Here is a 17263-nt window from a genome sequence, read left to right on the forward strand (position 1 = left end):
TTGATTTAATAAATTGTTGAAAGCAACTAAAGGCAGATTTTTTTTTAGTTTTTTTTATTCATCTTAATTTATTGTTCTTTTATGTTGTTGTATTGTTTATAATTTAAGTTATTTTTATTTATTTTATTTTATATTCTTTTATTTTTTATTCTTTTATGGACTGCATTGAATATGCCACTCTTTCATTGACACTATTAAATCATAGATTTTTACTTCGCATCTTGGTGGTATTCATACTTTTATTTTTGTTTGATGAAAATGGTTGATATAAGTTTAATGTTGTATTTAATAAGATTATTTATTGCATAAACAAATGTGAAGACTTATAAAGCGATCTATATCATGCTTAATATTTCAATGTTGTTCCATTGAGGGTTAGTTTTATAATATTCTTCTCTAAATAACTTGAGCAGCATCCCAATATAGTGTTTAAATTCAGGATATATTTACTTGACTTTGGAAATCAAAAACGTTCCTTTTTTCTTTTGATTCATGAACAATTGCATGTGCATAAAACTCTATTCTGTTCATTGTAAACACAATGTTGATACTTTTTCATCTATTATGGCAATTTTGATGATAATGTTTTCATCATGATCATAACATGGTTGAATGTAATGTTTAAAAAGCACTCATATAGAAACTATTCAAAGATTTTGTTAAAAGCAACTTTATTAATGATTGATTAGATAGCAAAATAACTATACTAAATGCAGAGTTAATATAGAAAAAGGTCTCGTAAATGAATTTTAATCCTAGGAATTTTGTTTTCTCTCAATTTTGATGTCAATATATACATTTTATGTTCTTACAATTTCTTGTTTGTGAAATATTTGGCAAGCTTTTTTTAACAAGTTATTTGTTCTTTTAACTTTTTGAATTTTTGCATTATTTGTCATTCCTTCTAATTTTGTTATTCCATTGTCAGTACTCCTACGCTTTAATCTTCTTAGTTTTTATTTTTTTTAATATAATATTGTTAGTCGTTAAGTAATTATTATTAGTCAGTCTTTATAAATTTACCATTCTACACTATTTTTGTATAGTTTTTATTGTTTGTCATTCTATAATTAATATTAATCATTTCTTGTAAATTTGTCATTCCATTGTAAGTACTTTGTTTAGTTACTTATAATTATAAAATTATAATACTTTTTATTATGTAAAATAATTATTGCATTCATAAACACTTCTCTACTAATTTTAATTGTTGTAATAAAATGTGATAAAGTTTGTGATATTATACATATTTGAAAATGTATTTTGTACTTCGTGTTTTGTTCTCATTTCTAATATGTATAAGAAATTATTAACTTCCCTGTATATGAAATTATTAAAGAAAGTTATTGTAATAATAAAGAATCGTTTTAAAGATTTCTGAACATTTTGGCATACCTCAGAAAAAATAGATGGTTGTATCTAGCAGATACAATTTTTTATCGACGTTTTGGGGCACACTGATCAACCGATTTGAATTATTCAAATAACATTCAATTCCCGTTGATAAGGAGATATGCTGATTAGTTTTTGGCAAAGGCAGGTCCAGCCGTTTCGAAGACATTAGGCAAAAAGTGCTAAAATGCTAATTTAGTCTTTGAAAGTACAAAGCGTACGTTTTCATTAATTAAAATTCCATTCGATTCGTCTTGAATGCGAGATGTGCTGAACTTAATTTTTAACTTTCCGTAGGGTAAGTTATAGAAATCAGAAAAAATCTAAAATGAAAATTTTTATGTATCTTTATGTTTCACAGGTTTCTGAACATTTTGGCATACCGTAGAAAAAATGGATGTATGTGTGTGTGTGCGGATACAAATTTCGGGAACACGGATAAACCGATTTAAATAATTCAAAAAACAGTCAATTGCTGTTGATAAGGAGACGCGCTGATTAGTTTTTTGCATAAGCAGGTTTAGCCGTTTCGAAGATACGGGGCAAAAAGTGCCGCAAACCGTAACTCAGTTTTTAAGAGAACGGAGCGTCCGATTTTAATAACTCAAAAAACATTTTACTTGTATTGACAAGATGAAGAATTGATAAAATTTTCAAGAAGGCAGGTCAAGCGGTTTAGGAGATCTAGTGAAAAAAGTAAAAAAGTCATTTGGAGGTCAAAAATAATCATTAGACATATGCACATCAAATTATCAGATATTTCATAGAGATTTTAACAATAAACATTTTTTTTTTACATTGTCATGGGTTCCGTACCAATGTTTATCCGTTAGACAGCGACGCGGCGCTTACGCGCTTCGATATTTTGTCTATGCAGTACGATTGCTTTGAAAAAAAAAGTTCATAATTTCCAAAATATTTCTAAATAAAGAAAACATTTTTTTCAAAACGTCCTTAAAAAAAAAAAATGGTCAAAAATTTAGTTTCTCAAAAATCTAATTTTTTCAAAGAAATTTTTATCAAAAATGTTAATTTTTTAAAATAAAAATAATTTTTGGTACGGGAAGTTCTAGCAATTTCCCTTAAGGCACGATGCCATGCGTCCCACTAGTTGACAAAACATTTTGCTTAAGACGACAGTCGGAAGAAACAATTAGTTTTTTCGAAATTCCAAAAAAAAATTGATATTGAAAATGATCGGATTTTTTAATTCTAGCCAAAATTTTAAAGTTTGAAATTCAAAAATTCGTTAAAATTAGAATTCTAAAAATTAAAGCTCAATTACATACTTTGAATAAATAATTTTAACTTGAAAGTTGCAGTATTTATAACAATCTATTTGAAAACAATTAAACGAAGCCATGCACCACTATAGTGGTATTAAACTATAGTTTGATATTTTGGAATTTTGTGTGTGACTAATTTTACAATGACAATCAATGAATAATTAAGAATAATACATTAAATGTAATTCAAAAGCAAACTTACAATATAAGTCATAAATTTATTTCAGGCTATTAATTATATATCACATATAAATATTAAAGCAAATTACAGTCAACATTAATTATAGCTATAAATAATAAAATGAAATATTTAATTCTCTACTATACAATTACATTAATGTGCTGATAAACATTTTTTGATTATATATTAATTTTATAACATAAATATAAAACTAGCTGTAAGTGGAATTCTGTCTTGAGGCATTTATGGCATCGTGCCTTAAGGCAAATTGCTGGAACTTCCCGTACCGAAATGTTCGAGGAATACTGAATGTTTTCAAATAGATTATTATAAATATTGTAACATTGTCTAATATTTATGAGAATTATATAAACTGAATTGCAGAGTTGAAAATATTTGTAAAGTATATTAGAACTATAGCCAGAATTAAAAATAAAATCTGAAATATTTTTGATAAAACTAAAAAAAAAAAAAAAAAAAAAAAAAAAAAAAAATTGAACAAAATTTTTTTTTCCAAAATCAATTATTTTGTTAAGACAAGCAGAAAGTTCTTTGAATCATTTAAATCGGACGCTTAGTTCTCTCAAAAACTGCCATTTTTTACATATTTAGCTCCATATCTTCGAAATGGCTGGGCCTGCCTTTGCCAAAAACTAATAAGCACTTCTCCCAATCATTACTAATTGAATGCTTTTTAGATCATTCAAATCAGATACTCCGTTCTCTCAAAAATTCGATTTCTATTTTCTGCACTCTTTGCTCCGTATCTCCGAAACGGCTGGACCTGCCTTTGCCAAAAACTAATCAGCTCTTTTCCCTATCAATAGGAATCGAATGTTTTTTGAACCATTCAAATCGGTTGATCCGTGCGCCCTAAAACGTGACTGGAAATTTGTATCCATACATACATACACACACACACACACACACACACACACACACACACACACACATCCATTTTTTCTGAGGTATGCCAAAACGTTCAAAAACCTTCAAAACGTCGAGAAATGTTAAAATTTTCAATTCCGATTTTCGGCCCATTACAATAACTTACCCTACGGGAAGTTAATAATATATTTTAAATATTTTATATTATTGCTAAAGACAATATATTAATGTGTAGTGTACACACTAAGAGATTCAAATGTATTAACTAAAATAAAACAAATGTTACTAGAAAAAAAAATTGTATCCATCCATCAATGGATTCAAAGCGATTTGCAGTTAACAAAACGATATCCAGAAATCTTAAGTAAGACATTATGATTGAGAATATTTATGCAACATTTTGTTCTGTTTTAACATATGTTCATATGTTCAGTATTGAACATTTAATAGAAATAATTGTATAATCTCTGGCACTATCTACTAACAAAAATAACTAATCATATGATCATATACTCATAATATATATCATAGGACATTTACAGTAAAATGTACAATTAAAACATTTTGAAATTGTCTTATACAAATTACATATTGATTTACAGTTGTTAAGTTGCTTTAATAAAATTTTCTACATTTTAAATAAGAATATTTTCCATAAACTAAGATTGCAATGGCAGAGTCCAAAGTAAGTTTAAAGTATATGTACCAAGAAATAGCAACAATTACATCATGCCTATATTTATTATTAATGATATGGCTAAATAAATATTTTTTAGTAATTGAATGACGATTCTAACAAATTCAGAAAATAATTTAATAAATTAAGTTAACAGAAGTATTTTGGTTAAAAAAGTTTGCACATGATAGTTCTATTTTTTACTTTGCCTGATTGACAATTATGCAAAATAACAATGGTCATATATGCCACTATTAGTTTACTAAATGCTTACACTCGCTAAAAGCTAATATTGAGTGATCTTATTAATTCTATTAATGCTTTAATTATTTATATATACATGTAATTATATTGTTACATTGATATATATTCTTAACTATATTATAGAGCATTGTATGGGCCACCCAAAAACAAATTAAGTTAAAAATACCTGTTTTGTTCAACTAAAGCATTTTTGGAAATTAAAAACCGTATAAAAACTTTCTTAGACCATCAAAACAATGAGTTAGTCAAGGCTCTATCATTGGTCGGTTACTATTTTGAACTTTTATTAATATTATTCCAACACGTACTAATCATTTCAATCTTATTCTTTCCGCATATGATACAAGTTTAATTATTGAATTAAATTCTTAAAATATTTTAAGAAAGTATATGGAAAAAAACAGAACAATGGTTGCTATTTGAACTAGTTTAACAAAAATGATCTCAGATCTAAAAGCAACAAAACGTCAGTAATGCCAAATAGTTAATAGAATGATGTTCTCTTCTAATTTCCTGTTGTTTCAAAATTGTAATGAATACAATATCATAAAATTTTAATTTGGAATATCAATATTGCATATATATGCATCACTAATAACTAAATTCACCAGAGCCTTAGTTAGTATGAACTGTCTTTTTTAATTCATTATTGCAACTATTACTCGCATTTAGCTTATTGTATTCATCATTTCTAAAACATTTCATTATAATTGCATAAGTAGTCAATTAGAATAAGAAATCATTCTTTCAAAATAAGAGCTAAGAATCATGTTCACTCTTAAAACCCACTGTAAACTTGTAGTTATTTATTTTTTGGTGATATAAAATTCTTACTGTTCCTTTTATAATTAAAAAATAACACTCCGTACTATAATTTGCATCCCATTTTTGATTCGCAATAAGACTAAAAAAACTATTAGAAGACTAGAGGACTAACTTTTAAACTTACAAATTATTTTAATTTAATTACTACTGTTTCAAATGCATCAACAAAGTAATGATAAACTCCAAAGCTATCACCACTTAATTACTAAAAGTAATTAGCTATTATTATGATATCACTGAATGTGTAAATTTTGACTTCAATATACTAAATTTTGTTACTATCTCGTCCTTAACTTTTTAATATTTATTTGTTATGTTTTATTAATATAATTTACTTTCGGCTCCAGCTAAGTACGTCAAGACTAAAGTATTATCAAGCTTTGTATTATCCTCATAATATCAAGACATAAAATTTATAAAAGTTTGTTATTGTAGTTATTTTGAAAAACTGTTAATTTAAGCTTGTAAATTTTATATTCATAAATAAATAAATAAATAGTATAATGGTACTAACTAAAATGGAAAATTTTTATAAAAAAGGCAACAGTCAACGTTTTTTCAAGATATTTCTATTAGCTAAAAAACAAGAGATTAATAAAATAATTTTAGGATACTTTAGAGAAATATGTTCTAAGAAAAAACAAGAAAATAAAATTCCATATCACTGTATAAAAAATGAAGAGGTAAGTAATTATTACCAAACTATTATAATTTTCTCAGCCTTTAAGTGAAGCACATCATATAAATTTTTTAACATGTATATGAGAATTATATAATAGATACATAGCAAAAATTTTAATTCATATTAATTTTTGAGTATTTTATCACATTATGATAAAAAAAAAAAATTGTATTCGTTCATTTACATTATAGATCAATTAAGATAAATTATAGTATATTAACAAACATATGATGATTTTTAGAAATAGTAAGAAAGTGAACGAAATAAAACTGTTCTATTCTGCAAAACTGAGAAACGATAATCCTCATCGAGATACATCATATGGCTTTTAAAATTCTGAAATCGGTTCAGGCGTTTTTGAGCAAATGTTGATGAAAAGTATAAATTTTGACAAATTCCAAAAAAACAATACTAATTTTTGCAAACTTTGACGAATTTTTAAAGTTAAACGAGTTGTCGTAGGGCCGTTAAAAAATAATAATAAAAATCGTCGAAATTTTTTTTTTAACAATTTATAACAAGAAAACGGCCCGGCCGATCTCTACCAAAAAATCATCAGCACGATTCCCAACCAATATCTTTCGAAGGGTTTTTGAATTTTCAAAATCGATTCAGAACTGCGGCCTATAACGTGGGCGTAAAATTTTTCACTTTTCTGCTATTTGCAAAGAAACGGTTTGGCTGATCATCGCGCAAAAACTAGAGCTATTAGCGAAGTTCTATTACTTTTTTGGAATCACGGTTCTCGAATTATTTAAAAACCACTATAATAACTTAGAAAAAAAATTTTACTATCTCGCAATTTTATTTGTTTAAGTATTCGAATTGATCAATCTTTTATTTTTTATTTAGAGCCATTGAATAATTATAAAAAACGATTTCAAACTGCATTCAAAAGAACCATTGGTAATATTTTGTTCAAATTATTGCAACTATCATTAATTTAATAAGGCTTATGTTCCAAAAAATTACTGCCTCCAAGAAATTACTGCCTTAAGCTAATCGAAAGATTAGTTTTAATTCACTCACTTTCCTACTATTATGCATATTTCAAAAGCATTATTGGGTAAGTATGATATGAAATATTCTAATAAATGTTCGATATCTTATCATTTTGATAGTTGATGCATTATATCAATATTTTCTATTCTTTACTATCATCTCTAAACTACATTGAGTATGTGATGGATCACATCATTAAATAGTATCATATTTACATTTCAATTTTCAAAGTTCAAAAATTTGAACAACATAGAATTACATAAACGTTTTTTAAAAATGTTTAAATCGTTAAATAAACTAAAAATCATTAATAAAATAAACAACATTTCAAAGATAATAATGATGCTACTTCCTTATAACAGTCTTTCATACAAATGCCCTTGTAAATGGGTCACATGTTCATAAAACTTGTGAAAATAAAGAAAAATATTTTTTCTTTTCTGGATCAATAATTATATTCATAATACCTGTCTTGTTATAGTTATTTTGCTCGTTTAAGTTCCTCATCGTCACTGTGCTCTTCCTGAAGTAATAAACTATCTGTAACAGGCCCATGGCGAGCCCCTCCACCTTTTTTGTTGCCTTGCCAATGAAATACCTTGGCCAACTGGGCAAATTTTTTACGTGATACTAAAAGGTATTTATCATATTAATTTAATTATATTGCAAGTACCACCTAATAATTTACTTAAAAATTAAATTAAAGGGTATAAAATGAGAAATGCATGAATTAAAAAAAAAAAAAAAAAAAAAACAGATAAAATGAATATTCTGCTATAGTAATCACTCACATTTTCCCATATGCTTTATTCTTTCCCTAAATTGATCTTCATCAATGTTTGCAGATTTTTTATTGGCACGGTTTGCTGCAGCTACATTGCTTTCAGTTATTGGTTGATCACTATCCAGAGCAGTTAGAAAATCCTGGTTCCATCTCAGTTCTGCCATAAATTCTTCATTTTGCAAGTACATTGCAATTCTTTCGTCTTCCAGATCAGTGTCACAAGCCAAAGCATTCTAAATATAGAAAAAAACATTAACATAATTATAGCACACCTTATATAAGCATTATCTGGTGTAAAATATAAGTATGCTATAATTTTGTGTTTTAAAAAAATAATTAAAAACTTACTCCTAACTCTGATTAGAATATTATATCTGTTTCTTCAAAAACTTGGTTAAAATGTTTATAACATAAAATAAAAAATATATATTTTTAAAATTAATATACGGTGTAAAATTAAAACATTTTTTTATAAGTAATGAAGAATTTACAGTAGTGTAATGTTATAAAGTATAAAGTATGATGTGTATTTAAATTTGCATTATTTGTTTGTAATTTAAATAAAAGTGTTTAAAAGTAAAATTATGTCTTTTGACCTATATTCATATCACCATTGATGCTAACCGGCGATTTTACACCCAAAATATTTATTTTTAATTTAGAATATGTAACCAATATAATTTTAACTCATATATTTAATAAATTATAAAATGTAGATTATACCAAATCAATAATTTAATCAATTTGCAATAACTTTTCCTGGTTGTATATATGACTGCCCGATCTTAAACTCATAATCAATTGGAGATTTTCCATCCAATTGGGGATTGTATGGCATTCCAAAAAGTGCAGATTTACCACATAGACCCATTGTTTCTTTTATTAATTAACCTTTGAAAATTTTCAAAAATTAATAACTTAAATAGCAATCTTAGAATATATTTAATCGGATATTTTATTAATATTATTGGAAGAAATCATAAAATCGAACAATTTTCGGTATATATATAAAAGTACAAAAGTACTTTAGAAAAAAAAATATTGAGGTCAAATTAAAAAAATATGAATTTCTTCTTTCAATGGACTATAAACATTTATTTCAAAATCACTTACTAAAGTTATCACAATCTCTTGTGATCACGCTGCGCTGTGCCCAACATATATATTATTACAATTTTGCCAAAAAATGGAGTATACAATGTTTATATTGAACTTGAGAATAGTTTTGAACTCAATTGTGGTACATAAAAATAGACAAATGTACCCAATATTCATATATTATCATCCTTAAGTAATTAAAAAAAATCATTATATAGCTTTCTATAAAAATGATAGTTAAGTTGTTATTACAAGTATGTGAAATAAAATACATTTGTTCAGTTTGTTTTGGGCAATAGAGTGAATTATTGCAAAAGAAAGTCTGTGATTCAGTCTATAGAGCTAATATAAATGAAACATATCTATGTATTATTTCTATTACAAAAATTATGGTATTAATAGTGCAAAGGCAATTTCAAGTATGATGTTGAAAAAAATCTCTTCTATTTGTATCTTTTTGTTTAATATATATATTTTTTTTTGTTTAATATAATAATAATAAAAAATGGTTGTATATGCCCTGTTTAGTTGTAGAATAAGTTCATATACTTTGAAACTTCTTAGAAAAAATCAAACATATTATTATGCACATAGTTCTTCTCGTAAAACAATAATACATATATTGTTTAAGCTATATAATATAAAGATAATAATTTGAAACATGTCACTCACATCTACTGAAGGTGGTAATTTCAAAAATCCACTTGGCAATGGACCCAGGATGGGAGGCTTCCAGTTTTTCAATTGCTTTAAAGGAGGAGCAGAATGTCTATAACAAATCATATATTGCAATGACTAAAACGACATGAAAAGTTACCAAGTACTGTAATATATATATTTTATATTATATATATATATATATATATATATATTAACAAAGTCTAATAATCGGGCATAACATCAATAAAAAACATGAATTTCTTTCAAAAATTTATTTTAAATCCATACGTTTCGCCTAGCCTTCATTCAGTGGAAACTAAAAATAAAATTAAAAACTAAAACAATTGAATTCGAGTGAAAAGAAAAAATAAAATAGTAAATAGTACTTACAATTAGTTAATCTTAGTGTTAAATTGGAAAATTTTAATAATACATGGTACCAGGATATGGTAATGCACTACACTATGTATTATAAACATTAAACTTGAAATTACACAATATTTTCACAAAATACTAATTTTAAAAAATCACAAATGGATAGTGTGTTATTCGTAGACTGGTTGAAGATATAATGGAGAAAGACATTTTTTAAAAAATATTTTTACCAAGATTCTACACATGTGTGGAACGAATTGCGAATCCTTTGTGCGACGCTTTTATTGTTTTGTAAGAAATTTGGAAATGTTATCTAAATAAAAGAGATTTGTGTCGCACAGCGTGTTAAGTTCATTCCGTTTATTTATTGTCTTATTGTTATAAATAGTTGAAAAAGATCCTTCTATAATTTTTCGTTTAAATAAATTTTGTTCGAATTGTAGTACAGTCGGGTTAGAAAAGTCCATATTGTGTTTTAAAGTATAAATATGGTCTGCAAGTACAGTTTTGAATTGTCTTGGATTTTGACACGCTAGGAACCACGTGTTTGTTTCGTTTGTTTATGACTCTGTCGTTATGCAATTGCAAAAATAAACCCACAGCAAATCTTCTTTTAATTACAATTACAAAATGTAAAATTTTTGGTTGAAAAAATCTATATTATGGTTTAAATTATTAATATTCTCGGTTAACATCGTCTTGAATTGTTTGGGATTTTTTGAGTTATTTTTATGTTGATGAAGACGTTTACTCAGGTTTTACATACATAATTTACCACTCATACCACAAACGTCATAAACAAACGAGTCATAAACGCTTCGACAATACGGCCCTGAAAATATAAAATCAATTTTCTATCTTAAACTCCGAACAGTAAATACTACTAAATACATAGTTTTGACAACTTGTTAAGTTATCATGTTTATTTGTGTTTTACCATCTTTGATGTTAAAAAATATATATTTTATCAATGTGCACATACTCTACCATGGATTAATAATGGTTTAATATGTTATATTAGGATACAAAATTTTAAATTGATTACCACTGAATGAAGGCTAAGATGCTAGCCGAAACGTATGAATTTTAAATAGATAAATTTCTAAAAACTCTCATACTATTTTTATTGATTTAACGCCCGACTTTTTAATTTAAATTAAACATATATATATATATATATATATATATATATATATACTGAATTCGATTCTTAAATTTTGTGAACTCCCGCATAACATGGTGTTTTTATAACACCGATTTGCTATAACAGAGTTGAGAATCGAGACCTTCTCTTATATAACATGGTACTTTTAAAGCACAAGTTGACTATAACAGGGTTTGAGAATTGAGAAAAACCCTAATAAAATAAAAAATATAGTAAAACTTATGAAAAGCAAACTTTATCTAGTCGTACAATAGCTCTATAAATGTGATGAATCTCCTGTGAAAAATAACTCATTCAAAATTTGTTATTCAAGCTCATAAACTTTATTCAGAAAAAGATCTAAACTTAACCAAACAGGTAGTCATATTTCTTAAACAAAAATTATTCAAATAATTTGAGCACAAAATTTGAATAAAGATAACTTTGCATATGCTTTGTAATCAATTAAGAAATAAATAAATATCTTTCGAAAATACTGATTACAGAAATGGAAATGAAGGTAGTACAGAAAGAAATAAAAAATATCTTTCGAAAATACTAATTACAAAAATGGAAATGAAAGTGGTACAAAAATTTGCAAATGAGCAAAGGATATAATCGCATTGGATAGCACTTGCTTGTTAATTATTATGGAAAAATATCATATAATTCATTTAATATTTATTACTTCTTAAGAAAATGTAATAAATTTATCAATATTTATTATTTTATTTATTATATTTATTTATTATAATAATTTTAATAATAATTGTTGTATAATTATAAGTAGTATGTTTTTTAAAAATATTTAAAATGCAACTCTTCTTTTTGTGCTGGCGTTGTATAACATGGTATTTTTTTGGAACTTAATTACAGTGTTATACGGCAGTTATCTGTATTAAAATTTGCAAATGCAGAAATACACTATGTCATTGAATTATTATCATCATATTAAAGCACAGAATTTATACTATTGATTGTGTTGATTAATAAAAACACATATATACACAATTGAGGTAAAAGCATTTAAAATCAGAACTTTTGATTTTGGGACATGCTCCAGAGTTATTGCAGGTAGCAAGTAGGCTTTTAATTTAATAAATTTAATAATATTTGTTGTAAAATTGTAATAAGTAGTATATATTTTTAAATATTTAGAATGTAATGCTTCTTTTTGTACTGGTCCATTATCCCATTATAAATTGGAACATAACCACAGTGTTATAAGAAAGTTACATGTAGAGTATAACCTCGATTAACTGGACTAATTGTTGTTTATAGGTATTCGCATAATCCAATGTATGAAGAATAATGATGTGAATTTATCAAAAATAACAAATACATACATAGATATCAACAAATATTAATGTTTAATAAGAAATTAACATTTCCTTATGTATGTACATATATATTTTCTTAGATTATATTACATACATATACTAAACTGCATAAATCGTGCAAAAATTCGAATTGTAGGCATTTACATACATATAACTCTGTCGCAGTTGGTAGTCCGGATAATCGCAAATCCGTATAACTGAGGTCCGGATAATCGAGGTTCTAATGTATTAAAATTTGCAAATGCGAGAATATATTTATATCATATGATAATTATCTTTATGAGGTACAAACTTATACAATTATTGATATTAATTAATGAAAAAAATACATACACAATTGAGGAAGATACATTTGGAACAGTACTTTTGATTTTAGGACTCGCTCCAGAGTTATTGCAAATAGCAAGTTTGCTTTTAGGTTCTACCACATGTTTTGGATCCTCTTGTTCAATTTCAAGCCTTAATTTTTCATTCAAATTATCTGTGCTCATTGCAAGAAGTTGATCTATAGTTGCATCTACAGAGCCTTGATTTGCTCTTAGAACTGCTTCAATCACATCATTATCCATGTCTGGAAACATTATTTTAAAATCGGACATGGCCTGAGTGAATTCAATTTGCATCGTATAAGCCATTTTTTAATAAGGTCTGATTTAACCAAGATCAATTAACAAACAATATATTTCCTATCACACATTTCCATCGCACACAAATACATGCATTCGTAATTGTTTATGAAGAACTTTATAAACCATGTTTAATATATAAGAATAATCGTAGTATTATGAGAAATGATGTTTGTTATGATTTTAATCTAATTATCGAAATCCAATACAAATAATATATTGCATGATTGGACACATGGGAACTGTCAAACTGGCAGACTTTTTACACGACTTTTGACAGCACACGATCCTAGCTAAACTGTATTGCCAACATAAAAAAAAGAATGAATATGATTGTAGGCGCGCCAACATCGTTAAAATAAAAACCCCATTTGCGTTTTGACGCAAATTGTACTTTGGTGTTTTCATTTGAACTTAATAAAACATAAGTAGCTTAAATTTTACAAGTACTTTTTCAACCTGAAAAATAGCCTTCAACACTTTCTACACTTCAATATTTAACTAGCTGGCATTGAAATTTTGCCATGAAGTCTTCCCGATATATGTAAATAATCGACTTAATCAATAAAAAATAAATTAAACTAGTGGGGTGGGTGGCATCGTGCCTTAAGGCAAATTGCTGGAACTTCCCGTACCGTAACGAAATGTTCGAAGAATACTGGATGTTTTCAAATAGATTATTATAAATATTGTAACACTGTCTAATATTTATAAGAATTATATAAACTGATAATTACAAAGTTGAAATTATTTGTTTGAAGTATATTAGAACTATAGTCAGAATTAAAAATAAAATCTGAATTATTTTCGATATACAAAAAATTAAAAAAAAAAAAAAAAAATTGAAACAAAAATTTTTTTCCCAAAAATCAATTATTTTGTTAAGACAAGCAGAAAATTCTTTGAATCATTGAAATCGGAGGCTTAGTTCTCTCAAAAACTGCCATTTTTTACATATTTAGTTCTGTATCTTCAAAATGGCTAGACCTGCCTATACAAAAAACTAATAAACACTTCTCCCAATCATTACTAATTGAATGTTTTTTAGATCATTCAAATCTGATACTCCGTTCTCTCAAAAAGTTGATTTTTATTTTCTGCACTCTTTGCTGCGTATCCTCGAAACGGCTGGACCTGCCTTTGCCAAAAACTAATCAGCTCTTATCCCTATTGTTAGGAATCGAATGTTTTTTGAACCATTCAAATCGGTTGATCCGTGCGCCCGAAAACGTGACTGGAAATTTGTATCCATACATACATACACACACACACACACATCCATTTCTTCTGAGGTATGCCAAAACGTTCAGAAACCTTCAAAACGTCGAGAAATGTAAAAATTTTCAATTCCGATTTTCGGCCCATTACAATAACTTACCCTACGGGAAGTTAATATATGAGTGATTAAAAGTATTCAGAGTGGATTTATTATACATCATTGAAAACGAACAAACACGTAAACTCGGAGTATTTTCTAAAAACAAATTTTCAAAAATCAATAATTTTTATAATTAAACCAGTTTTCGTAGGACTTTAATGGTCTAGTTTCTACTTAAGACCAAGTACACTATCGTTATACCAAATAGACGCCAGATAAACTACTCATGGTCTCAAAAACTGCGATGAATTTTTAAAATTAAACTACTTGTCGTAAGGCCGTAATATTTCAGTAAGTTCTATAAGACCATGATATATATCGCCAAAAAAAGTTTCATAAAAATTGGCTTAATTTCTATCATCTATCATCAAAAAAACAATTATAAAAATTGTCGAAAAAAAAAGTTTAATACTTTATTACAAGAAAACGGCCCGGCCAATCTTTACCAAAAACTAACCAGCACTATTCCCAAGCAATATCTTTCGAACGGTTTTTAAATTTTCATAATCGATTCAGAATTGCGGGCTAAAACGTAGACAAAATTTTTTTTACTTTTCTGCGATTTATAAAGAAACGGCTTGGCCGATCGTCGCACAAAATTGACAAACAATATTCCTTATCGAGATACATCGAGTGGCTTTTAAATTTTTTAAACGGTCAAGCCGTTTTCGAAAAAACGTCGATTAACGGCAATCGTTCGTTAAGTGTGAACGCTACCACGAATGTAGACAAGCTTTTTTTTATGTTAAAATGTGCATTAGTGCATTAATTTATGTTGTGTTTATTATAAGATATTGCTGTTATTGACAAATTTTGTAAATTTGATGACTTTAAATAATTTTGCTCTTTCCCGCCACTTTAAATAATAAATATGACGTTTCACGGTACATCCTCGAACAAAAAGATTCAAGCCCTCGCCCTGCTTTGAGGCGTTTGTTTGGAATTATTCGCGTTCGTTCGTGTTCCTGTTCGTTCTTCTTTGTATTTTCATGTTCGACATGTTCGTTCGTGTTCGTTCGTTAGGTGTGGACGCACCTTTATGTACTCGACTGGCAGACCCTTACAACCGCCAGAATGAGCTGGCTGTTCACATATACTTTCTGAACAGTTAAAAGAATACACCCTCAAATTTTGAGCCTTGTGGGAGCAGGTTATAAACAATTTTTTTTTTACATTTTCAAAAATTGAAGGGATGATGACGCCTCCGCGGAATGACTGCCAGAACAGTATTTTCAATGGACCGATAATAAAATATCATTAAAAAAAATTCTAGCTTTGTGAAAACAGGCGAGTCAAATAGTTCACTGGCTCTTACGCTATTTATATATATTTACAGAAACGTAAGTAAACAAAACTTAATCAATCGGATTTAATATTAAGGACATTGTCTTACAATTATAAGAATTATATAATTATATAATTTTTTGGAAATTTAAAAACAAAAGTTTCGTCAGCACAAGCAGAAAGTTTTTTGAAACACTCAAATTAGATGCTCAGTTCTCTCAAAAACTGTCATTTTTCACACTTTTAGCTCCTTATCTCTGAAACGACTGGGTCTGTCTCTCCCAAAACTAATCACCAACCAAGTCTTCGTATCTTTACGAATTGAATTTTTTTTTTGATTAAATCGGATGATCTCTTCTCTTAAATACTTAATTTCCATTTTCTGCATTCCTTGCTTCGAATTTCGGAAAAGACTTTCGCAAAAACTAGTCAGCCCTCATCCCCGAGAAGGAATCGATTGCCTTTTGAATCATGCAAACCAGTTGAGCGGTACTCTTAAAAACGTCGACGAAAAACACACATACACGCATCCATTTTTTCTGAGGTATGGTAAAATGCTCAGAAACCTTTGAAACGTAAAGATATGCATACATTTTCAATTTCGATTTTTGTACGATTAGAATAACTTACCCTATGGGTAATTCAATTCAAAATACGTTCCTGTCAATGAATTACCTTATTATAATTTTGTTGCGTTTAGCTTTAGTTAGTGATTTTTTAAAACTGATAGTAAAACAATTCGAATTTTGCTCCATTATTTAAGTGGCTTTTTAAATCAATTATCTCACGTAAATACATTTAATTTATATTAAATACCTTATATATTTATATTAAATATATAAAATACCATGATTACGCCTGACCAAAATATAAAATTTTTCACAAAAAATTAAGTACAGAATTAATTGAGCGGCTTCGTTGTTTCAGATTTGTAGTGATGAATTGTTTCAAATTTTTCTTCGATCCCACGCTTTGAAAACGAGCGCCTACAGCCATTTGTGTAATCCCCTCTGTGAAACTTTATATCATAATTCTAACGTGACTTCTCAGATAAAACAGATTAAATACACTTTTTGAATCATCTTTTACAAATATCATTTAAAGTTGGAGCATTATTCAGATGTATTTACCTCACAGGTTTAATGCACCTACCTTTCTTTTCATAAACAAAATTGTTGTCTAATGATTGATAAGATGCTGATTCACTCTACTTTACCATCTTATATTTTTATATTTATATATATAGTATATATATATATTATATATATATATATATATATATATATATATATATTATATATATATATATATATATATATATATATATAAAACCTTTTTAGTTAATTTTTATTACTCTTTACACTGGTACATAATCCAT

At 27.2% G+C, this 17263-nt stretch overlaps 1 protein-coding gene across 2 annotated transcripts in view; it reads right to left on the bottom strand.

The window, feature by feature from the left end:
- LOC113382964 (CUE domain-containing protein 1-like) overlaps window positions 1-13297 on the bottom strand; it is an 18095-nt gene extending 4798 nt beyond the window's left edge. The window contains exons 1-4 of one of the 2 annotated variants that reach the window (XM_026621221.1): window positions 12931-13297; window positions 9751-9847; window positions 7988-8213; window positions 7564-7826 (exon numbers count right to left, since the gene is read on the bottom strand). In XM_026621221.1, coding sequence (XP_026477006.1) covers window positions 7678-7826; window positions 7988-8213; window positions 9751-9847; window positions 12931-13232 — 774 coding nt within the window. In that variant the 5' untranslated portion in view covers window positions 13233-13297 and the 3' untranslated portion in view covers window positions 7564-7677. Of the gene's footprint in view, window positions 1-7563; window positions 7827-7987; window positions 8214-9750; window positions 9848-12930 lie in introns of those variants that run through there. The other variant, XM_026621222.1, reaches the window with a different exon arrangement.
- Window positions 13298-17263: the final 3966 nt, after the last annotated feature.

Source organism: Ctenocephalides felis, unplaced genomic scaffold, assembly GCF_003426905.1.
Source record: "Ctenocephalides felis isolate EL2017-DRISC unplaced genomic scaffold, ASM342690v1 CF-g0.4_SCAFFOLD_03570, whole genome shotgun sequence".
NCBI classification, from domain to species: Eukaryota; Metazoa; Arthropoda; class Insecta; order Siphonaptera; family Pulicidae; genus Ctenocephalides; species Ctenocephalides felis.